We start from the raw sequence: 24703 nt of genomic DNA, 5'->3' as shown, positions 1-24703 counted from the left end.
TTTTGTGAGGTTTGTCCCTGCAAGTGTAATGGGAAGGGCAGAGGTCTGGGGGGTCCCTGTCCCGTGGCAGGGAATGTGTATGTGGGAAGGTGATGGTGAGGATCCCCAGCAGCTGAGCCACAGCCAAGCCCTGCTCTGCCCTGCTGGGATTCCCACTCAAGCTTTTGCTCATCCCACAGGGCACTCCCAGGGCTCTTAGCTCTGGCTGTGGCTCCCGTGGCTCTGTTCACTCACAGCTCCTGGATTATCCTGCTGCCAAACCAGAGCATCCCAGCTGAGCTCCTGCAACCCCCCTGCAGGGACTCAAGGACCAGCCCTGGCATCACTGGACCATTAGGAACTTCAGACATTTCATCTCCAGTTCAGCTGGGAGGTGGAAGAACCACTGTTACCCACCACTGAGAGAGAGAGTGGTGAAAAGGATTGTGTAATGTGCACAGATTTTTATTCAAGGTTACTGTTTCTATAGACTGAAACATAAATTCACAATGATCCTTTTTAAGTTGGACATAGGAATTCAGACCATTTGTTTTTGATCATTGTCACAACTCTGTGAGTGCTGCAGCTCTCTGCAGCAGTGTGTGCTTTGCCAGGGCTTCCCCTTGCCCCCTTATTTTTTGCTAATGAGATAATTAGCTGGCTCAAACTCTTTTTCCTTGCTTGAATCAAGCATGGGGATCTCTAAAGAGCAGCACTGAGGACCAGCACATGCCAGAATTGCAGGTCCTCTGACTGAAGGCCCATACCTGCTGCAAAGGCTCAAAACAACAGGCAGAGGTGATGGAGACGTTTTCTGACTCTTGGACTCTGAATGGCCTTGCCCTGCACAGCCTGGTGGTGTAAATTAGCAGTGCTAATTGCTGCTGGTGGCGTTCTGAATGGAACTGAGCTTAACACTAGGAATATATGGTAAAAATCTGATTTGAATAACAAAACTAATAAGCCTACCCATAGTATTTTGTTGATTGTAAGTGGTAGAAGATGGTGTTTTAGTAATCTCTGCATTTTACTTCACCCATGTTTAGACACACAGGGTGATTTAATTGGAATTTCTAACATTTCAGTGCTTTAATGCTCTGAAACATATTAGCTCTGCCTTAGCAGTTAGTGTTTATTCATTCTCAGAGCATTGTAGGGTCATTAATCCTTCCAGCCCTCCTGAGAAGGCAGAGATGGGAGACACTGGAAGTCGTATTATTCTAATTTTACAAGTGGGAAAACTGAAGTGATGAATAATGTGGTCAAGGCCACACAACGAGGCAGTGTGAGCTCTGAGATGTTCTGGCTATTAAGCCCAGTGGTCAGGCCAGCCCTTGTAACATTCTCTTTTTAAATTATACACTTGATTGTGATTAAGATGCCTTAATGGCCCCATAATCTGTCTAGGTAGAAAGTTTTCTTTTCCCTTTGGGTAATAAAGTGAACATGGCTACAATAAAAACTTCTAAACAAGGAAAACACTGTGAAATTACAGCCTGAATTTAATATTATTTTCTATATGTTAAGTTTTGACAGAACATAATTAAACCTTATCTCTTGTATTCTCCCAAAAAGGGGTGCAAATTTTTTGGCTTGTATTTACAAAAAGGAAATCATTGATATAAGTTATTTTTCAAGAGATCAGGTAGTTCTCAATTTTAATTGCAGACTGATGATAAATATTGAAAGATGTTTTAATAAACTTGTGGGGTTTCTTTGAGAAATAGTAGATGTGTGCTATGAAAATTCATTTAACAGAATTAGAGACGTCCACTGAGCAGCATCTTGAGAATTTTTCAATAGAGTACATGTGATTGTTTACAGATTGTGACTTCAGTTGCATAAATAGATGTACTTTGAAATAACAGCTTGATAGAGCATGTGCAATGCTTTTGTGTAGTGAAAGGGATCAGTTTTAAATGTTTATCTGAAACTTTTTTTTTCTTCTTTGCAAATGTGTTAATTGCTGCCATCTCTTGTGCAAGATTTTCAGGTTTTATTTCAGTTTCAGCCAGTCTTTGTCTTAAAAATGACTTAGTCTGCAATAACATTCTAAAAAGAAATTCAGAATTTCACAAGAGATTAATCATAATTTAATCCAACCGTTAACCATTTCCTATGTATAAGATTGATCCTAATAGTGAACCCCTGCAAACTTCAGCACCGCGTCTAATATTCCAATAACCAGCTGATATTTAGCCCGTCCATTAAGCCTCTCCGTAAATGAATAATTGAGTGTAATCTGCTCTCCCGTGCCCACCTTCCTTTCCCACAAGGCTGTGTTTTTTAGCTAAGCCGGCGTGGAGCTGCTCTTATCTCCGAATAAAGCAGGCGGGCTGTGCGGAGCTCGGAGCTCGGAGCCCGGCGGGGGCAGCGCGGGGCTCTCGCGGCCGGAGCTCCGCACGCTCGGAGCCATCGGTGCCGTCCCACGGACCCGGCCATGGGGCGGGGGTAGCGGAGCCTCCTTCCCTTCCTCGGCCGAGTTCCGCGGGGCAGGGACGGGCGCAGGGACCGGGACGCGGCAGCCGTGCCCGGCGGATGCTCCAGGAGGGGCTGCAGGGCCGCCCGGCTCCTCCCGGCGCCGCTCCGGCATCGCCGCCGACCATGAAACCTTGGCAGCTGCTGGCAGGCGTGGGAGATGCCCTTCAGGTAAGGCGGCGGCAGCGGCGGAGCCGTGTCGGCCGGGGGAGGGCGGGATCCATCCTGTGCCCGGAGCCCGGCTGTGCCCCCGGGAGGGGCCGGGAACGCTCGGCATGAGCGGCTGCCAGGCTGGCACCGGCGGGGACTTCCCCACCTGAGGGCTGCGGCCAGGTGAGGGCTGCGGGGGACTGCCGGCCAGGTGAGGGGAGTACCAGCCAGGTGAAAGGATTTGTTGCTGCCGGCCGGGTGAGGGGTGCAGGGATGCCGGGCTGTGCCGGGCTGCAGGCGCGGCTGGGTCGAGTGCCCGGTCCGGGGCCAGAGGGATGCTCAGGGATGCTCAGAGTTGCTGTGGGGCGCTCTGGGATGCTCTGGGATTCTCAGGGATGCTCTGAGTTGCTTAGGCATGTTCTAGGATGCTCGGGGATGCTCCGGGATGCTCTGGATTACTCTGGGACGTTCAGGGATGCTCCGAGATGCTCAGGGATGCTCTGGATTACTCTGGGTTGCTCAGGGATGCTCTGGATTACTCTGGGTTGCTCAGGGATGTTCAGGGATGCTCCGGGATGCTCAGGAATGCTCTGGGTTGCTTAGGGATGCTCAGGGATGCTATGGATTGCTCTGGGATGCTCAGGGATGCTCAGGGATGTTCAGGGATGCTCTGGATTACTCTGGGATGCTCAGGAATGCTCTGGGTTGCTCAGGGATGCTCAGGGATGCTCTGGATTACTCTGGGATGTTCAGGGATGCTCCGGTGGTGCCAGGTGTGATCTGTACGAGCTCGGCGGCGCTGCCGCCCGTGCCCCGTGTGCCTCCCGGCGGTGCGAGCGCGTTTCCCTGGGTGTGAGCGCTGCTCGGCGAGATGCCGACAGAAAACAACGTGCGGGGAGGGATTATCCATCCTGCCTCCGTGTTCGGCTGAAGTTTATGTGAACTTCATCTTCGGAAAGCTGCTTGGCTTTCTGTGGATGGAATATGCATTAGCATTTATATGAAAGAGAGCAGGAGTCTCATTAGAAGGGGCTTTGTCAGGTGGATTATTGCCTTGCAGCAAGCAGGGTACATACAGGATTCCTGACTAACATGGGTGCCTGTTTAACTTCAACATCCCTGTGTGTCACCAGCATAAAACACTGATCTTAGAAAACACAGTTTATGAGTATTTGAAGATTTTATTACTGTGGTTGTTAAAATGCATGGGATATAACAGCAGCAGTGTTTTGTTAACAAATACAGTTTAAACACACAGGTAATTTTGGCTAACAATCCATTTATATGTATTTGCATTGAAAAAAGCAGGAACGGGGTATAAAAGACTGGGATTTAAAAATGCCTACCGGTTTCCAGCTGGATATAATTGCAAAGTAATTTAAATACTTTGAATGACTTCAGCAATATTCTTCCTTTAAAAAACCCACACAACTTCGAAGTCTGCAAAAAATGTTGAGGGGAGTGGAGAAGGTGAATTTTTCCAGCTTTTAGAAAAAGGAATCTCGTCCAGACTCCTCATAGGGCTATAATATTTTTGAAAGGCTTGCTGTCACATGGAGGAGACTCTGGCACAGCCCAGTAATGGAATGCTGGGCTCTGCAGTTCAGACACTGTAAAATCACATTTCTTCCAGGACCAGACATTGAATTCCATCTCAGGTATTTGATTTTGATGGATACTGAGGAATTTAGTAAGATCCAAAACAGCCTTTGTATTTGTTACTTCTGTAGTGATAAGGAATTTGGTCTTACCAGAGTACTTAGGGTTTGTATAAGTGCTATGCTATAAGCATAGAAAGTTTGCTTTTCTTTTCTTATGAAATATTTAGAAAAATCAGTTTGCATGCAGTATATTGATTCCATGGGTATTTCTAAAATGAAGCAACAGCTATGTATGAAGTTTGAATATTTTGATATTCTGACCATACATAGTGGCTTTTTTCTTAGATATTTAATGTTCCTGTTGATCTGTTTCTTGAACATGCAAGTAAAGTTGAAGAGTGAGCAAAACTGCTACTCAAAGAACAGTGCTCCCTTGTTTACAGCAGCTGGGGAGAATTATTGGTGTTTCAGATCTGAATCATTTACTGAAAAAAAGTGGACTTTGGGGTTTTATCCCTTACAGGGGCTTCACCATGAGTGCCTGGGCAATGTCTGTCAATCATCAGCTTTACTTCCTTTAAATCTATGGATCTGGGAGGGCTTTGATTATCCCTTTTGGAGTTCTCCTTCCCAAAGCAGTACATTTTTTGGCCTTTGAAATGCTATGAACACACAGTAGCTCCTTTCCCATTCCCTGCTCTGGAAGCTGTGGGCAGGAGGTTCCATTTAATCAATGTCTCTCCCTGTCCAACACCCTGACACCTCGAGGAGTCAGCACAGTCCATTGCACCCCTTTCCAGGCACAGTTTTAGAAAGCTTGAGCTTTATATTCTTGCCTACTCCCACTTGAGTCAATTTTTGAAATCATAATAACTTAACAATGGGTGGATGAAGCAACTTCAAGGTGTTACCTTCAGTTTTTAAACCACTGACTTCAGTAGCATCATTATCATGACATTGTTCAAATTTATTCTTTTTTTTAAAAAAAGTTTCACATAGGATCTGAGTTTTGCTCATAAACCAGAAAACTTTTCCAGGAACAAGTAATAAATTGATTGTTCAAGTGATCAGCTGGGTGGTATTTGAAATGCTAGAAAAGGTCTAGAGAAATGTTCTCAAGAATAATGTTGGAAGTTTGGCCTTTTCCTTTTGTAAGGAAAAATATTGCTCTTACATTTTTAATTAATTTTATGAAGATAAATATGTTAGAAATGGTAACTGAAGCATCAAATTACAGAGGATAAGGGAGAGAACTGTGGTAAACTCATGCTTTTAAGTTATTGTGGTGGTAATTGTGAAAAAGTAAACTGGGGAAAAAATGCATAGGGAACTTTAACTACAGAAAATATCTTGTCTGAAGTTTACTTCATACATATATATTTAAGCAAGAAATGTGCTAAGAGTTATTTTCAACTCCTTAGTGAAAATCAAGCTACTGAAGTCAAGCTCTCAGCTGACCAGTGATAGGGATTTTGGAGTTTTTGTTAGAGGGGTTGTGTCATGGGATTGTGGCTTTCTAGGGTTTAGAGATGGGAACAAAGACTTCAGAAGGCCTCGATCATTTCAGAGAGTTTTTCAGTGTTTTGGGGGTTTTATATAAATTTCAAGGTTGGGCCATAATTTACAGCATCTCCTATGAACTAAGGATAACTTTTGAAATGTGTTAACTTTGTGTGAGGGTACAGTTTTAAATCTATTATTGTGCCATTAATAGGTATATTTCCCATCTCAGTGAAAATCAGCTTAGCATGATTATCTACCTTTAACTTCTCTCTTGGAATGTGTTACAAAGGAATATGGGATGTGTTCTCCTAAATGAGCTGTGAGGAGATGAGGAATTCAGGAATGCACTGACCTGCAGCTGCTGGCTGTGCCCAGGGATGCATTTTGGAACACAAGAAGTGCCACAAGTACACAGTCAGCAGATGGAACAGAGCTGCAGGCTTGTCCTTTCAAAGGGTGCATCACAAATACATTTTATTTAAAATCCAAATGCTGTGGGATTGCATTTGGGTGAGATAGCAGACAGTGAAAAGAAATAAATATGTCACTGCCAAAACTCTCTTCTGGTGGCATTTCCTTCTAAATTTATCGTGTCAGCCATGGGGTTCTCTGTCAGTAGGAATAAGTATTTTCCATTTTATTTTAATTTTATTTTTTTTGTTAAGGTATCCAGTGGAGATATTAAGGAACATGGCAGTGGCTTTGTGCAGTCACTGCTTTTACCTTAGCTGAACTTCAGTTTGGACAGAGTGGGAGGGAACGTGTTTGCTTTGTGGGATTGGGGTTGAGTGCGAGCATTTCTGCTTTCTGTTTTCTCCATCGTGCCTGTTGCCCTTTCCATTTCTTTTACCCATGCTCAATTGCAGAGGCTGTGATTCCCTTCATTGTCTTTGAAAATGAAGCACACTGTGGCTTCCTTCACCAGCTTGCAGTCAGAGATTATTTTTTTTTTTTGTAGTTAGCTTCTGCAGAGACAAATTTCACTGATGGTCAGGAATATTTCAAAAACTGCTTTCATCTCACAAGAGTGGAGACACAACAACTTTTTCTACAGTATTAAAATGGAGAAACTGCTTGAGTCAGCAGTAACATCCAGATTCAGCAAAACTAGGTTATGAATCCAAGCAATTAAACATGACAAAGAGCCCAGTTTTACTGCCTGGACTTAATATCCCTCCAGTATTTTTTGAGACATAAAAACTTCAAAACGTTCCTTTGTGACAGGTATTGACAAAAAACAAAGTGTACCTCCATACCCCAGAAACTCTTGAAAATCCTCTTGCTTTACTTCTGCACCCACAGATTTATTTAAATATTTTTGTTCTCAGGAGAAGGAAACATTGTTATTTTCCTCTGTTTTGGATACCTGGGGTTTGGCAGCTACTCATTAATTACCTGCATTTTGGTAGAGATAATTAAAAACAAAATGGTTTGATATTTAGAAATTAATGAAAGAAGCTTTTAAAATCAGTGTTTAATATGTATGAAATAAAAGGCTTTGCTAATCATGATCAGAAAACCTATCAACATTTTCATGTTGAAAAACAGAGGATCCATTTTGATTTTGTGGGTGTTCTTTAATTTTTTTTTCTTGTTATTTGTTTTGTTTTGGTTTGGTTTTTTTAATACTCTGTTTTTATGTATTTGACGTTCAGAAATTTTAAGCAGGTTTCCTCTCTGGTAATTACTGCAGATTTAGCTGGGAAGAGAAGGGGAGGGACATAACCAGATGTAAATCATAGCACTCATGACTAATGGCCCAACCTGAACCTGACCAGAGCTTTAGCAAAGATTTTTTCTGTTCACTGCTCCTGTGGTGGAGTGTGGTGAAGATCCTGAGAACAGCCTGCCACACTTTGCATATGTGAATTATTCTGCTTGGGCTCTGCTCCTCCCTGGACAGGTGTTTATGTCTTTTTTGACTTAAATGTTTTCCTTGTTAAAGTTGACCTTTGTGATTCCATGACTAATAGGAATCCAGGAATGATGTTTGATCGTTTTTTCTGGATAAATGAGTTGTAGCTTACATGAGGGCTTGTTTGTGACTGCTAATTAAGCTGAGTCTAATGGCTTCTTTAACTGTAGAATCCTCCTGCAGCCAAGTGAGGTGAGAGGCACACGTGGCACTGAGAGCTGCACTGGTGCCCTTAACAAAACCAGCAGCATTTGGGGAGTTTAAGCTGAGCCTCAGTACCTTTGAAGAACTGAAGCAAATCTTCTAAGAATAGAACATTTAGATCAGGCCCTGCTGGAGCATCCTGGCTCCCTCCTGGCTGTTTTGTGTGAATTTTATGTTTCCATGTCAGCGTGAAGTGTTTGCCTTTTTCCAGTTGCTCTGACAGGACGTGTCCTTGTGGCTGGAATCCTGAGGACAGCAGGTCACCTCTGGCTTTTCATGGCCCAGCTTTATATTTTATTTTTCATGGCTCACATGATAGCAACAGGTTGTGTGTACAGGAGCAAGAGATGGATTTTGTAGAAGAATCTCTCTGCTGTCACCTGTGCTTGCAGGGAAGGTTTCAGATTTGGCTGTGGCATGGAGTGATCTCAAATCACGAGTTTGTTTTCTTCTTGGAATATTTTGCAAGAGTAATGAAAATGAATATAATCTCATGCTTTCATTTGAATAGTTTAGCTGCTTTCAGAACAAGTGTTTATTGATGAGGTGTGGATGATGAACAGTGGTGGGATGTCCTGGTTTTCCACCTTGCTGGTTAAGCCAGCACCACTTGAGGCTGTAATCCTGCACTAATCTTCACAGTTACCAGGAAAAGCAGGATACCACTGCTGTGCCAGGGAGCAAAATCATCTCAGAACCACATCTCATTTCAAATGGCATTTCATTCCAGTCATGAGGCTTTCCCAGTGCCAGCAGAATCAAAAATCCAATCATGGCAGACTGAATTTTATACCAACAGAGAGGCTGTGGGAAGCAACTTAATTTCATTTTGAATTTCATATTTGAAAGCTTGAGCCTTCTTCTTATCCTTGCTCATTCTTTGAGCCACAACAGGGAGAAAGAATTTACTAAAGGTAAATTTGCAATATTAAGAATTTACATTGGGTATTTTGCTATCTTTTCTTATTTTCTTTACTATGTTTTCTTTACTTCCAATTATATTTTCAAGATGTCATGGTCCCTTAAACAAGTTTCTATAATTTTATGAGAACTAGTAAATCAAATTGAGCACAGTCATATAACAGTTTAGCAGAAGTTCTGTGTGCCCAGTTTTTGTCTCAAGAACAGAAGGTTTTAGCAGCTCTTGCACTTTGATTGGACCCCTTCTGAATGCAGGGACTTTAGAACTGGAACCCGGGGCTCAGGGGAGAGCTCAGCTGTGCAGAGTGCTGCAGCCTGTGAGTTATGAAGGAAACGAGGCTTTAAAAGGGGGGTCCAGGGGGATGCTGACATCCTTGGGACAGGCAGCAGCTGCAGGGACTGAGCTCCTGTGCAATCCTGCATGTCCTGTAGGAGGAGAAACTGCACTGCTCAGGTCTGCTCTAAGAGAAAGAAGCAAACTTTTAAAAAGAATAAATGCAAAAAGCAAACATCAGCGATGCTCTATGGCTGCCATGAGCTCTTCCTGCAGCAGCCGGGAGCTGCTGGGCAATGAAAAATAAAGCTCCAGCCTGTTTGTATGTTGGTATTCCTTCTAATTAATAGAGGCATCATGTCTGTAAGTGAGTGTTTCTTCTAATTAATTATTACATTCCAGGCCTGGCCAGGGCACTCTGCAGAGGGGAGGCATTGTGCTATTTCTGCTTTCATTCATTTTTGCCCACATGTAACTGAGCAAGCACTGAATAAAATTCCATCCTGGTGTTACAGTGAGGCATTTATGTGAAAAAATCCTTTTTTCCCTGCTTGCAAGAAAATTATAAAAGCGTCAAATTTTTTCCATGTACAATTTTTTTTTTTTGTCACTTTAAAGGCTTCATCCTAAATATTGGTGTGGATTTTTTAAAACAGTGATGCAGAGGACTCTCTTCCATGTCATGGAGTGCAGCCCTGCTCCCTGCAAGGAGCCGAGTGTCACTGATGTTTGACATCCTGTTAATCTTTCACACGGTCAGGAAGGGAGGGTCCCTTTCCTCCTCAGACCACCTGTTGCAGTGCTTAGAAGCCTTTACTGTCTTGAAAAATATTTTTTTACTAGACAAATAAAAATTTCTCATGCTGCAGATGACCTCAATGTTTCATCTTCTCAGGGAACCTGAAGAAAAAAAGATTTCCTTGCTCCCTGTGTGAGTCTTTTATGACAGCGATTCTGTTCAGACCTGAGGTCTCTGTCCCAGGCATTTTAATTTCTGTATTTTGCTTTGGCCTTTTCTAGTTATCATTTAGATTGAAAATCTTTATTTTTCATCTAAGATATTCTTTTAGAACGTTTTGCATTTAAATAAAAGCATTGCATTCAAATTGTTTACCTCGGAAGACAAATATTGGCCATGATTTATAATCAGGATTATAAAATTATTATTGTAAGATGTTAAACATTTGAGGCTGTGGCTCTCAGAGCTGACTTGAAATCTCTAAGATGCCTATTGGACTTTTTTTGCAGCAGAGGTTATGAGGTTTTTTATTTTGCCAAAGTCTGCTAGGAAGTTTTATTGCTCTCTCAAATTTATAGAAGTGTGGATTTGTATGTGTGATCATCTGTCTCATAAAAACATAAAAGTTATAAACTTCTGCTGATACATTCAGGACTTGATTAGCTCTGCCTGCTCTCGGTTCACATCCTTTCTCTGGATGAATTTCTCTGAGTTATTGCTCTGTACATTTATCCTGTCAGTGTAACCTCACAGGACAAGTGTGGGCAGAGAGGAAGAGCAAGGCAGGGATTCGGGAGGGTGGAGGAAGGCTGTGAGGTGATGCTTCGAGCTCTGCCTGAGCACTGCAGCCCCTCTGCACTCCAGGGAGTGAATCCAGGAGGATCTGAAGGGCTGTCCCTGGATAAGCTCCTTCCTTCCAGCCTGTGTTAGCCCCGGGTCTGTGTTATCAACAGGATCTGGGGAGCAAAGGGTCATTCCAGCCCCTCAGAACTGAGGGTGAAGCACAACTGGGATAAAAGGGAAAAAGCTTCTGCAGTTTTGAAATACATTTGCATCTATGGAAAATGATGCAAATCTATTCCACGAATTTGTAGTAAACTCTTTTTGTTGTGGTTTTTTGTTGTTGTTGTTTTGTTTTTTTGTTTTTTTTGTTTTTTTTTTAATTAGCAACTAAATGACTAATATTGTAAAATAATGGGTGTGAGTCACTGGCTGGTGCACAGCTTGGCTTTGGCTGTAGAAGAAGAGCAGTGGAGGTTACAAACTGCAGCTAATCATGCACCGTGTATGACTCAGGTAGATTATCTTGTGCCTTCTCAGGAGGGAGCTGGGTTGGGCTGCTCTTATTTTCTTATTTCCTTTGGGTTTTAGCACCACTGGAGGAGCCAAGGGCATTGTGCCCATTAAGATAACAGAAGACAAAGATTGATGAGGGAGCTGAGATTCTTATGGGGAATTATCTTTAGGAATAGCATGCAGGATGTATACATTTATTCCCCCAAAGCTTTGTGTCTGTGAAGCACAAAGACTGTAACATTCTAACTGCATCCAAGCAGGTTTTTTCAGGCAGTTATTTCACTGGATGTGGGGACGAGGGTTACTACCAATCCCTTTTAGCTATTTTAACAAACTCCCAAATTTTACCTATGTTTTAAGAAAACTGGAAACACGGAAGAAAAGACAGCACTGTGACTTTGCCATGTTTCATTTTGGTATTGCAAAAGGAATTGTCCTTTTCTTCCCCACTGAGAAATTTCCTTTTCATTTTCCTGCATGTTGTAGAAAGTGCCTGGGTCCAACTTGAGTTAGTAACAGATGTTTCATTTGATCTTTCAATCCTGCAGACACGAGACTGCATTTCTGCTTAAAGAAACAAGTTCTGATAAGTAATTGGATGTAACAGCATTGACATGTTCTTCTTCTCCGTGGCTGCAGTGAGTAGGTTGGGAAGCTGTGAGTTTAAATTACACAAAGGAGGGTTTAGATTGGGCATTACAAAGGCTTCCTGATCATAAGAATACTTAATATTTAATCAGATGAGTTAGGAAGATTATGGGATTTCTGTCACTGGAGGCTTTTAGGAAAGGTTTGGGAAGCAAATGCCAGAAAAAAGCAGCTGTATATACAAATATGTTCTACAGAATTGATTTATAGCTGACAGAACTCGTTCTGTGCTGTGCTTTTCTAAAATAGAAAATCTTTCTCAAATAGCAAATTTAATTCCCATTTAGAGGTGAATCTCTCATGTTCTTACCAAAAGGGTTTTTTAACCCAAGTTCAGAATCTGACCTCCTGCTGCTGTCACACTCTGTGAGATGAGGCAGTGAAACAACATCAGAAGGGTTTCTTAGGAACAGATTTTGGAAAATTCTGGAGTTTTGCAAAGTTTCTGATAAAGTCCTGGATCTTTTTTGAGGAACAGTGCAGTGAGGGGTGGGCACCTCCTCAGCCCCTGCTCCAGCTCCCCTCTGGGATGTCTCCTCTCTCACACTGGGGAAACTCAGCTGGAGATGGCAACTTCGTTCTGGCAAAGTCCTTGGTCTGTATTTATGGAAGTTCTGAATAATCCTCTCAATAACAGACAAGACAGGTATAATAGAATTGATGTATTTGAAGATTGGTTCTGTGTAACCTCTTATAACATCTATAGTACATACTCCAGCTCTCCTTATTCCTGAAGTATTGCCTCTAGCATTTAAAATACAGACATTTGGAATGTATTTTTGCTTTATTAATAGAAAGCAATTTTTTTCGTGTGAGGACTGTGCAGACTTTCACATCTATTAATAACATAACATTATAGTTTTTAATAAAAGGCTGATTACCAGAACATATTAGAACTCAACATTAGTTGAGACTTTTTATTTTACTATTTGAGAGAAGTCAGAGTGCCTTGGGGCCAGAAAGGCTCTGTTGTGCTATTTTCTGTGTGGTATTCTACACATTCTATATAGGAGCCAGCAACCCTGTTGTCAAAATACCTCCAGCTGAAGAAATAATAGAAATAAAAAGGATGTGTTCTTAACCACTGGTCCTTGCCTTGGGAATTTAGATTTACCTACTGAAACTGAAGTTGCTTGATTCCATGTGAGGAGGATAAGCATGCTGGACACCCTCTTTTCACCATGTTTTGTGGGTTTGGGGTTTTTTTTAATGTAGTTACTAGAGCCAACAACAAGTTTGGCCCAGGATACAATATTGTGTTACAGAGAACTGATTCCAGTCTTGAAGACGGTGCTTCATCAGTTGCTGTGCTTAGGCTGAGAAGGAACAGTAGGGAACTGAGTCCCAGGGCTCTCCTCCCTCCCTTTGGTACAGCACAAGCCCATATTGTGTCTAACTGTAATTTCCAAAATTAATTTTCAACTTCTTCTGGATAAATAGTAAAACATAATATTCTGCTTAGAAATGATGTTATTTTGAATGAAACAATGCTACTACTAATGAAGTGCAAAGAAACCTGTAGTTTTAGAATAGTCTGTGACAAATAGCAAACTGATGTGGAGGCACTAAATAGCTTTCAGTAATATCTGTATTAAAGGAATGGCTGCCAAGATGGTTATTGCTTACAGGCATTTCAAACTTCAACAGGTTGATAAAGAATTTAATATTTTCATATGCTTCAGTGTAAAGCCATCTGTCACAGTGACAGAACAAAGTGTTGGGAAGGAGAACAAACGTATGTTCATGGAAGTTCTCCATGAAATGTTAGCAGGAAAGACACAAGATGCAAAGCAGTATCTTGTAACAAGTGGGTAAGGGATTTGAAACAACATGGCCATCATCTTCAATATTTACAATTACCATTTCTTTTCTAATTTCTTTTTGTGCAGAAGTGCTAAAAAAATGAAAGTCTGTCAATACAGATGGTGAGGGAGACAGATAAACTGAGGAAAATAGCATTTGCATCCACCTTTTGTAGCTTTTCATATTCCTGCTCTTGTTTCCTACAGTTTTAAGCTTCTGTCTGGGTACATCAGTGTATACATTAGACCTCAGGCAGTGTTTCATACATCTGCTGGGCTTTTTAGTGCAAATTAAACAGCCTCAGACACACACAGGAGCTGAACTTTGCTAGTACCTTCTCCCCATCCCCCATTTGGGAAGGATTTTTATTCGAGGCTGCACAGAAGAATGAATCACATTCCAGTGTTTGAAGCCAGAAGGTGACATAGTGTGACTTTTACCTGTCATACCCCAAATGTGGGACAGTGTGGGCTAGTAAGAGATACAAAGAGATTATAGGGAGAAAAATGGGACTGAGACATAAAAAAAAAGAGCAAGTGTTGAAGAAAAGTTACTTTGAATCTTTTGTCAGTGATATTGCAACAAGAAAGATCCGGTTTTAAAAAATCTATATGGTTGGATTTTCAGTTATAAGGTATAAAGGGTATATTTTACAGTGATCCTGTTATTTTCAGGCCTCCATTCTCTCTCCAGGTTTGGCTGACTGAGAGCAAGGATTGAATTCGATTGTGCCTTAGCAGCACCATGAATTTTCTAGGAAGCGTATTTTTATGTTTTAAAATGAGAGCTCCAGAAGAGGTGTGTGCTGAAGGGTTAGGGAGCAGGTTATGGCACAATTCCCTCCCCCATTCAGGTATGAAATCCTTTTCTCTGACACAGCTCCATGGGCCAGTTGCCCAGTTTGAGCTGGCAGCATTCCCCGGGGATGTGGGAACGGCAGGGCTGATTTCACCTTTCGAGGAATGTTTGAAGTTTTGCTCTCATAATCCATTTATTTCATGAGATTCATAAACATAACATGGATTAATTTTCGTCAGGCTTCAGAAATTCAAGCCAATGAGATTTAGAGGTGGGATTACACAATCCCCTCGAGACAGCAAACCTCGGAAGGATTCTGATGTTGACACTTGTGTCCATCCTTCTGGGCACATCCTTCCTTGCCAGGCGGTCTGGAAGTTCGGGATGGATTGCTCTGGGGCATCTTTCAGCCCTGTGAAGTCGTCCCGTGATCACCTTAAAGGAGCAAAATGTCTGAACTTTTATTTGAGTCCCGATAAATATGCAAACTCCCAATTTTTACTCGGCAACACTGACATCGTGTGGCAAAGAGGAAAACCCCAGCCCTGCTTCAGTGCCGAGCAGGGAATAGTTAAAAAACAAAAAACAACAAAACAAACAAACAAAAAAGAAACAGCCTCCTCAATTTTAACAAAACAATCAAAACGAAGTGTCTCCAAGACCTTCAGTGTTACTCTCTAAATGAAGACAAAGAACGAGCTAGAGAGAAATAGAGTGCCTTGCTCAGACTTGAGTTTATTCTGTATCTATTTGACTTTGGGCTGAGCAGGGCACTGGGAACAGCTTTACCTTGGTTTTTAATGTTGAAGGGATGAGGTTGATCCTCAAGGCAACAGGTTTCAGTCATCAGGACATGATGTAGTTTCCCTTTGAACGCTCCCCTTGAACATTTCTTTGGGTACCCAGGTTTAGCAACACATCTTTGACAACGAGTCTTGCAATTATGTATATCTGCAGTGTTTAAAAAAGTTTCTGACAGGTAGAATTTGTGGGAGGAGAGATATCCTTCTGCTTTTCTATTAATTTTCCTTGCATATTCCCATGTCCTTTTTTTCTGAGAACTGAATTTTCTAGTTCTCCATGCCAGCTATTGGCATTTATTTTAAGTCTGCTTTTTATTTCCTTTAAAAAATAAGCAGCTTTTGTGTTATTTCTCTGGGTTTTGTATAAGAATCTTGGAATCTTTTAACCAGTTTGAACTTCTGTCATTACCATGGGTGTTCTCTTGGACCCTCTTCTATAATTTTCATTCTAATTTTCATTCTGACTAAACTCTGTGCAGCTGAACCAGGTGTGTCACTGCAAATCACAGGGAAAGTTCCTGGTGGGGTGTCACGTCTAGTGCTCTGCTAAGGGCTCCTGACTTCTTGTAAATAAGGTTTACAAATTATGAAGGTGCTGCTGAGACTTTCTCTCACTGACAAAACAGAGAAAAAATTGCAGTATTTTTTTGTGCTGGCATAGTTTCTTTGTCAAAATTCAGTCTCTTTCCCATTGTATTTCTCCCAGAATATGAATTTTGACAATACATTTATAGCTATTTTATTTTTTCATATATTTATATGCTACCTGCATGGTAAAAATTTCTGAAGCTATTTTTTAGTATTAATAAATTGGTTTTTCATACTCAATAGACCATTCCCCCTTATTTGACTTGCATTTTGATGAAAAATGGTAACTGGTGACATGACTGTATGCTAATGCTGCCCAGCATCAAATGTTGTGAAAATTATTGTCTAATGAATTCTACCGTGCCATTAATTAAGATCGATATTACCAAAATGAGCTTAGGGATTTGTCAGATTTACTGATACCGATTCTCTAAAAGCTCCAGAACTATAAGGAGGATGCTGAATATGTTTCCTCTGAGAGAAAAAAAAAAAACCATAAAAATAATAAAACGTGGGAAACATGCACAGTCCTAACAGATGATGTCATTAATCTGAGTGGGTTTGCTTCTCTTTCTGGCAGTTCATGGTGTCCTGAGAGCAAGGCTTGAGCCAAGGCAGCTCAGCTGGGAATTCATGTGGGGTTCCTGCTGTCCACACCTCTGTGCACTCTCTTAAACTCCCACCAAGTCCTGCAGCATCTTTGCAGCCAGTCCTGTTTGCTGCTGCACTCTGCTCTTTGCTCTTTCTGTGCAAACACTGAGCGTCCCCTTCATTTGCTTTCCTGTTAGCACTATTTTCCAGCTGTCAAAAACCTATTGCATTGTTGAGAGATTGAATTTTCCTCCTGGAGAAGCCTGTTTTTTTTTTTGGCAGGTGGCTTGTCCTGTGCTGCAGTTTCTGTGTTGGCCATGAGCCTTGCCTGTTGGCCCCCGGATTGCACAGCACATCCTGCTGGGGATGGTTTCCCCCATTAATCAAGGCTGTAGCTGCTGGAATGTGGCACTGAGCACGGCTGATGTGCTGATGTGTCTGAGGGTGTCTCTGAGGGAGGAGCAGGCAGAGGATGGGCCAGTTCAAGTGTGGTTACCAGGCTGAGGTACGAGAGGGAGCAGCAGCAGTTTGGGCAGGAAGAAGAACTGAGGTCCCTGCTGGGAAAAGGGGAGAGGGAAGGCAAGAACAAATAACTGCAGGTGCTCTGGTGGTGGCAGGGGGGAGATGAGGGCTCACGAGTGCATCCTCACACATCTGCACAAACACAAACACCTCGGTTCCTTTAAAAACCTGCCTGTTGCTGCTGCTTCTCTTTTGTCTAATCCACATTGAAGGAAGGTTGGGGAATCACAACTCTCCAAAGGCTGGGTTGAAGATAAGCACCTTAAAAATTGAGAGGAACTTAAAAGGACGGGGCTCTACCATATATTGAGCCTTGCCCTTCTGTTCCCTCTTTCTTTGGAGTCTTGCTGATGGCACTGAATTTCAAATGGTAGAAGAGAAATAATTTGAAAGTTTCCCCCCTTCCTAAAGGAGTAAATGCCAAGTGCAGAGCCACTGATTAAAAACATATCTCTGAGGAGCCTAACAGGAGCTAATCCTTAGGATATATTTAACTGTCTAATCCCTTTCTCTGGGAAGTGCATCAAGAGGTAAAAAAATTCTTCTCTTCTCCGTGGGTTACCTAGTTCTTCACAGAGCCGTTCCTTCACTTAGCCCAACTGAGCCCTTGCTTTCTTCTGTCTTTGACAGCTGATGAACAGTTAGGCTTCATTAAGAACACCATTGCAGTGCTTAAAAAGTACTTATTGCCAAGAATAAGCCACAAATTTCAAAGTTTATTTACCGTGAGGGCTCTAGTTAAATAGTTCCTCTCTCCTCTTGCACCTTTGTGGCATAGCAAGAGCCCTCCTGGCTGGAAGAGATAATGGAGGTATTATTTTCTCCCCTTAAGCAAAATGATGAGTTCCTGAAGTAATTGGCTGCAGTGCAAATTATAACTGCTCCTTTTGTCGTGACAGGACTGTAATCATTTTGTGTCACTGGTCACCCCTCTGACAGCTTTTGGTTCTCAGTGCTACCAAGTGGAAGTAAAAGGAGGAAAAAAAAAGAGAAGCACTTTTGTTCCTTAGCTGCTGGCAAGGCTTGTGGTGTTTGCATATTGTATTCTTCACTGTGCAGAGAAAATCAGTTGGTTATTATTTTCACAGCATAGAATAATTTGCTGTTGAGTGAAAACAGGAAAGCTACTTGAAATATTAAAAAGCATATCTTGTAGTCTAGGTTTTCTAATATGCAGCTACTGTGAGATGTTTGAAAATGTTGCTTCAAGTCTGCGTTATGTATCTGCATAATTAATGCATGCAAAGAAAAAATAGAAAGGAAAATTGTTTGAAGTGAGGTAGTTAAGCAGTTAAACGTTGATTGAATTGTAGTCTGAGACCTTGGGGAGGGGGCACGGGAGAAGGGCATTGTGTTCTAATAGATACAGGTGAGGAACTATTTTGGTGCAGTTGTTTGTGATTTTCATCAGCATCTCCCACGTGGGCCATGATTCCAGTACACACTCTTGTAATCTCCTGCAGTGGCAATGATTCAGCTTAAAAATCAATAGGGCATGAGGTGTTTCAAGTTCTCATTATTGTAATGTGTCAACATCACTTCAGTGACCCCAGAGCCCTATGCTGGCTGATTTGTTCTCTGATGTATTGTGCAATCTTGTAGGCAAACTATAATTTCACTTGTAACCAGAAACTCTGCTTTTATGGTTTGTGTCCCAGTCTCCAGCCATGAGGATGTTCAGAGATAATCAATACCTCTGTTTGCTGCTGAAGGTTGAATGAAGTTGTCAAGCAGCTAAATTACAAAGAATACAAACAAAAGAACATTGTTATAGCTGAGCAGGCCAGGAAATGTTTTTATTTAAATGTTCATTTCCTATCAACTCTCAAATGCTTTTGCTGCTTAGCATTGTCATAATTTATATTCTCCTCAACACCTACCAGTTTCAGATCTTGACTGTAGTGGTTGTGCTGATTTACTCCATCACTTTGTCTTTAGGTTTTCTGTGTTCCTTTATGATCATGTTATCTCCTCTGTATCTGTCCAAATCTAATAACATCATGAACAGGAAACAAATTATTTTAATTGCTTAGACTCAGTCAGCTCATTGTGGCTTTAATACATCAGGGGCAAAGCAGCACTGTTCATTTTGCAGTTCTGCTTTTCCAGTGATGCTAATTTTGATGTTTGTTTATATGATCAAAGTGATAACAGCAGAGTCTGTATCAGTTTATCCTGGGCAATATCTCACCAATTAATGCATTAAGAATGCCTCACATAAAACTGAGGTGGCTTTGCACAGTCCAAAGCTTTTTGGGCTCGTACCCCTCACAAACCCAACTGCATTGGAGGAGGCAACATCTGTATTTTGGATATTTCTTCAACAGCTGATGACTGGACAGCATTTTTCCATAAATACATCATGGATTTCCAGTGTACATAGTAGAATGAATAGTTTCCTTCTTCAGAAGTGCTTGTTTCAGTAGGGCTTTCACCTTAACCATTGAGAACTCACAGCTCACCTAATGAGAAAACATCCAGCAACATGTGAAGGTATGGGAGCCTTAGGTGGAATAAACAGAAGATGTGCAGTTTTTAAATGTTATATGAAGCAGTAAGATCCATATCAATCACCAAATCTAATGCAAATAAGAGAATGTTCAGAATTGGAAACAAAATGGAAAAAGCCTAATATCTTAGATTCAGGATTAGAAATGTTCTTACTTTCATAGGTGTTTAATAAGAATTTTGCAGTTAGATTATTAAATGTTTATCATGTTGGGGGATTAGAAAATTAAAATGATCAAGAATTTTTTGGTTTCTGTCCTCTTTTTTCTCAAGCCCTCTGTTTGAATTACAATCTCTGAAATTCATTATTTTCTTTAGCTGTGTCTGTGTAATCAGGGGGCACACTCCTCAAATGGGGAACACTTTTTAACAGGTCCCATGTAAAACCATTAAAATGTAGGTATCACTCTTATTCAGGAGCCTTTTACCATCCAGTCTCTCCAGGGACAGGCTGGTGTCATTAATGAACACAGTGCATGCACAGATTTCCCCGGGCATTTGTCAGATACTGAAATGTAGGAGTGTTTGCCTGCTGTAGGAAATGCTGCACGGGTTTCAGATGCTTCCTCAAAGTGGGTATTAGCAGCCCTGGCTCACTGTGCAAAGAAGGTTTTTAATAGGAAAGTGGCCCATAATCATTTACTAAGATGATCTATTTAAAGACCTTTACGTGAAATTGAAATAATTGTCATGGGGTTGGTACGGCTTTTAAAAGTTCACATCTCTGGCCTTATACATCACAAAAAAAGATGTGGGGCTTTTCTGCCAGAGAGTTTGACCTATATAACAGAATAATCTGGCATAATGCAGAGCAGGGAGACAAGGGGGAAGAGGGCTGGAGCAAACCTTTCAAGTGTTGCACAGGCCATGAAAATCTGGGGAGCTGCTGGAAGGTAGATAACCTGTGCAAATTAATTTGTCTCCTGTACGTGCCATGATATATAATTTAATATACATTGCCACTGTCCCACATTCTGGAGGCCAGGACTGGTTTCAAGTTTCTCCTGTATCCCTTGAAGTTCTTATTTAAAAACAAAATGCCATAAATACATGGAAAACTTGCAAGAAGGTTCTATTTCTTGTTGGAAAGCTTCCTCATCCTCAGTATAGTTTTGGAAGTTCACAGAAAAACCCTTTGTAGTTTGAACATTTTTTCCCTTTTGCTAAATGCAACATCACCCAGAGATTTCTAAAGTACAAAATATCAGAGATTTGGGTGTTTTAGCTTGCTCTGGATGCTGTGGGGAATTAGAGACATCTGTTGGATTAGAACCCTTGTGTAACAAAATGAGATTTTTTTTCACATCACTATTTGCCATTTCAGCTGTATGCACACTGCTGTTACACTTGGTATCCTGTTAACTATTTCTGATGCAAGCAGCACAATTATTTCATATTCCATCCATTCCACAAAGCAGACCTCATCTTGGCTTGACTCATACATTTAAACTAAAGGTACAGCATGGTCCAACAGAATTCCAGCCATTTTCTTTAATCTAACCTATTTCCTTGGATCTGGACGTTTCATTGGGATGAGATGGAGTTGTAGCTGTTTCCACTGGGTTTTGAAGGCAGCTGATCAGAGAACTGCTGGGATCTCCTCATACTCTGCTGTCATTAGGTGTGGAAAATGGAGACTTGTGTTGGGCCCAGGAGTGTTGTCATTATTGCCAGTGAGTTCTCCAAGCCTGGTGTTAAGGAGCATTGCAGGGGAAAAAAGAGTGCTCTGTACTGTTTATTTTGGGCTTTTTATAAAGCTTTGAGAGTGACTGTAATTCCAGCTGGATTTATTGTTTTCACTGTGCATTATTGAATTCCTGCTGGTCCTGCCACTGCAGGAAGCTGCAGCAATACCTGTATCCTTCTCAGTTACCTTTTGGGGGGCTGTGAAGCTCAGTGTTTTCAAAGCACTTTGCAAAGTGCCTTCATAAAAGGATGTTGTGTGTGTGTGTAAAACACTGCTGCTCCTGCTGAAGCCTGGACAAACGATAAACCTCTGTGGCTGGAGGAAATTACTGAGTGCTGCATCAGCTGTTGGAGTGCTGCTTTACCAAATCAAAGATCTGTGCTCAAACCTGAGAAAAGAGAGAGCTCCCCCAGTGAGAGACAGCTTGCTACAGTGACATCCAATTCAAGGTCACACACAGCCTCAGCCACGGCAGGGAAAAAAGCCAAATTAAGCATTTTTAGCAGTGTGAATATGTTGAGAAATATCATTAAGGGTGTGAAGATGCTGGACAGGGAAACAGTAAAATCTGTGTAGCAGAACAGTTGTGTAGGCAAAGTTACAGGGATGGCATGGAGAGATGAAGTCACTTCACATTTTGGGTATCACTAAAATACGTCCCTTATGTGATGCTGCCTTTGTGTGCCTTTGTGGCATCTCACTTTAGTGGTTGCATCCCTTACCTAAACAGATTTATATATATATATACATATATGTGTATATAAATAGCTGTGAAAAAAAATGGGAAGGTCATTCCCTGTCACAGCACTGATTTGACGATGGGAAGTGTTTGCTTTTTTCTTGGGACAAACAATATTTGGAATTTTGGACAAAATTTACATGTATGAGATTTCTTAAAGACTTGCCAACCTTTACACTCAGATACCTTATGTATGTATCAATTATATTAATTCTGTATTTGTTCTTTAATGGTACTTTTAATACAATTTCAAATTGTAAGTGGTGTCTCCTTTGCCTATTACCAAGAAAATGTTTGCATCTGCAAAAAACAAATGGATTGATACAATTTTCCATTCTCATTGGATACCAAAGCCTGAAAGAAATATTGACAGTTTTGAACTTTAATATAATTTTTATAATATTTTCTTATATTCTTGCATGATATTAAGCAGTTAATATCATTGATCTATTTTTAGCACAAAGTGATGTTGATCAGAGCATGGTAAAATTGCTCCTTTTTATTGTATACAATACTGGGAAATCGGTAATTAAACTAATTGGAGCTGTTGGTTCACTTTAGGCAGTTCTGAATTAAACCATTCTGTCTCGTAGGGGATGGGTGGAGGTGTCCAGGTAATAACCCAGGCCCAGCCAGGCCCCAGTGAGAGCTCTGCAGAAAGGCTCTAAGAAGGGCAGTTCCTGTGGGGAAGTGATCCTCGGGTACTGCTCGTTGGGGTGGTTTTTGCTGCCCACTCTTGAACTCTCAAAGTCTCCAGTTTAGGAGCATGCTAATATAAATTAACAAGGTGATGTTCAGGTGGGTGCTGTTCTCTCTGTGATGTTATTCATGCTGAATTAGTGCTTTGTGGACAGTCACTGTGCTCACTAAAAGTGAGAGCTGGAAGCATTACAGGTTCAGCAGCGAGGCATATGTTTCGGGGTGGGAATTGAATTTTTCCTTTGTGACAGATTTCCTTGAAATTGGGATCCTGGTGGCCCCCAGATGTTCCTGGGAAGGAGAATGGCAGGATGCTGCAGAGAGGGCTGGTGCTCGGTTTGGGCAGAGGAGGAGGAGCAGGGCAGTAGCCTGGAGCTGTGTGTCTGTCCCAGAGCAGGCTTGGGCTCCTCTTGACATCCCATTTGCTCAGAGTAGGTACTAATCCAAACTTGGGGTTCACATTTGTAATGTTTTGCCATAACAAAATACCCTTCTCTTCCATCTTGGCTGGCCAGAGATCTACAGCAGAGCCAGAGCTGACTCTGAGATGACAAAGACACATTTTAATTTCTTCTTGTTACCTGCCAGTTCCTGTTAGGCTGTTGGTACTTCCTGTAGTCACATTGTATGTCTTTTTATTGACTGAGCTCTGAACCGACTGTTCCTACTCCCTCATGTCTTCATTTTCCCTCATGCACTTGACATCAGCTCCTTTCTCTTCCCCTCAATGTTCCTGTCATCTCCCGGAGTTAATAGATTTAAATTCTAATACTAACATTCAATTTGCAGCTTTGGAGACTTGAAACATCACCTGCTCTGCATGAAGGAGTTCCTGTGGTAAAGTTTGAATGTGGCATATTTTTAAAAGAATTCACAGGTTTGAAATCTCCTGCACTTGAGAGGTGCTTTCCATCCCCAGGAGTGCTTCTGTTGTAAGGATTTCACTCTGGGATGTCCATATGCTCTTTTTTCCACAGTGCTTACAGTGCCAGTTACACATCTCAGGATGCAAGAAACAGGACAACAACATTTTAAAATAAATCCTTTGGAAACAAGCGTTGAACACTTGTAGTGAGAGTGTTGAACAAAGGCATCAGCCGCTTGCAGGAACTATCCTGACAGATCTGAGGTGCTCCGTGGAAACAAGGGTCTGACAGGACAGGATCCAGGGGCACAATCTGGGTGAAACAAGAAGCAATGCAGCTGTGGGGGAGTGAGTCTGTGTTTTACATCCTTTCCTCTCTGGCATCAGGAATGGGAGTTGTCTCTTCTCTCAAAATTCCCAGGCAATTATATTTTGAAAGAAATTGAACATAATGTGCAAGTGCTTAAATATTTGACACGGCACTTCCCGATCAGCCTCAGCAGGTACTTATTGTTCTTTTGGCACTGTTCTGATGAGCATGTGATGCCTTTGAAGGGCTCTGGCTGTAAAACATTCCTGGTGCTGGGGTGTCATTTCTGAATCACTGGTTTGATGGCACAGAAACATGTGGCTGGTTACAGGAGTGGGCTGAAGAGATACAAATGGCAGTGTGACACTTTGGCCAGGAGTGACATTGCAGAAAAGAGGAAGGCAAAAGCTGATATAAATTTTAATTACAGTATTCACATTGCTAATATTAATCATTGTTGAAAAAGCAGTTTATTTCAGGGCGTGCATGCATTACCAGCTCTGGTATTAGATTTAAAAACACATGGATCTAACCAGCCAGGTTCCAGCTAAACATGCATGCCTTCCTATTCCACACTGCAAAGCTTCCCACCTCAGTTCCTACATGACAGAAAAATGGAGCAGATTGAATGCAGGAATAAATAATTAGCAACATTTGCCATACGTCTGAAGTATTTAGATGGCCACTAGAAATGAAACTTGGATGTCCTGGATTATTTTGTCACTTCAAGGTTTGATTAGGAGGCCTGAGTATCTTTCAAAGTTGTATGTTTAATTTCTGATGGAAGCTTGGGGATGGATATAGAGGTTACTGGGTAAGAGCATTATCCAAGAGATCAGACCTAGAGTAATCCTGAAAATTCACAGTTCCTTCCCAATGTGGATGACTTGCCCATGGACTTTCCACCATTATGATTGATTATATTAATATATAATCTCTTTTTGATTATATTAATATATAATCTCTTTTTCCAGCTAATTTCTAATCTAGGTGCTCCAGCCTTTCAGAGTTGAACAAGCACTGACACTGTAAGATGCTACTTCCCAAAAAGTCTAGAAAGATCCTTTGCAATTTATTACACC

The 24703-nt window shown here is 41.5% G+C and overlaps 1 protein-coding gene across 27 annotated transcripts in view; it reads left to right on the top strand.

Moving 5' to 3' along the window:
• The window catches only part of RBFOX1 (RNA binding fox-1 homolog 1), a 1116721-nt gene that overhangs the window by 524893 nt on the left and 567125 nt on the right, over positions 1-24703 (top strand). For 3 of the 27 annotated variants that reach the window (XM_088174492.1, XM_088174488.1, XM_088174493.1), the window contains exon 1: positions 2267-2628. The exons of 23 other annotated variants lie outside the window; for them this stretch is intronic. In XM_088174492.1, coding sequence (XP_088030618.1) covers positions 2518-2628 — 111 coding nt within the window. In that variant the 5' untranslated portion in view covers positions 2267-2517. Of the gene's footprint in view, positions 1-2266; positions 2629-2679; positions 2819-24703 lie in introns of those variants that run through there. One more of the 27 variants, XM_088174507.1, reaches the window with a different exon arrangement.

This window comes from Sturnus vulgaris, chromosome 16, assembly GCF_052056855.1.
Source record: "Sturnus vulgaris isolate bStuVul1 chromosome 16, bStuVul1.hap1, whole genome shotgun sequence".
In the NCBI taxonomy this organism is placed as follows: Eukaryota; Metazoa; Chordata; class Aves; order Passeriformes; family Sturnidae; genus Sturnus; species Sturnus vulgaris.
Note: the sequence above shows the minus strand (reverse complement) of the source record. Positions and strands in the feature narration are given on the sequence as shown.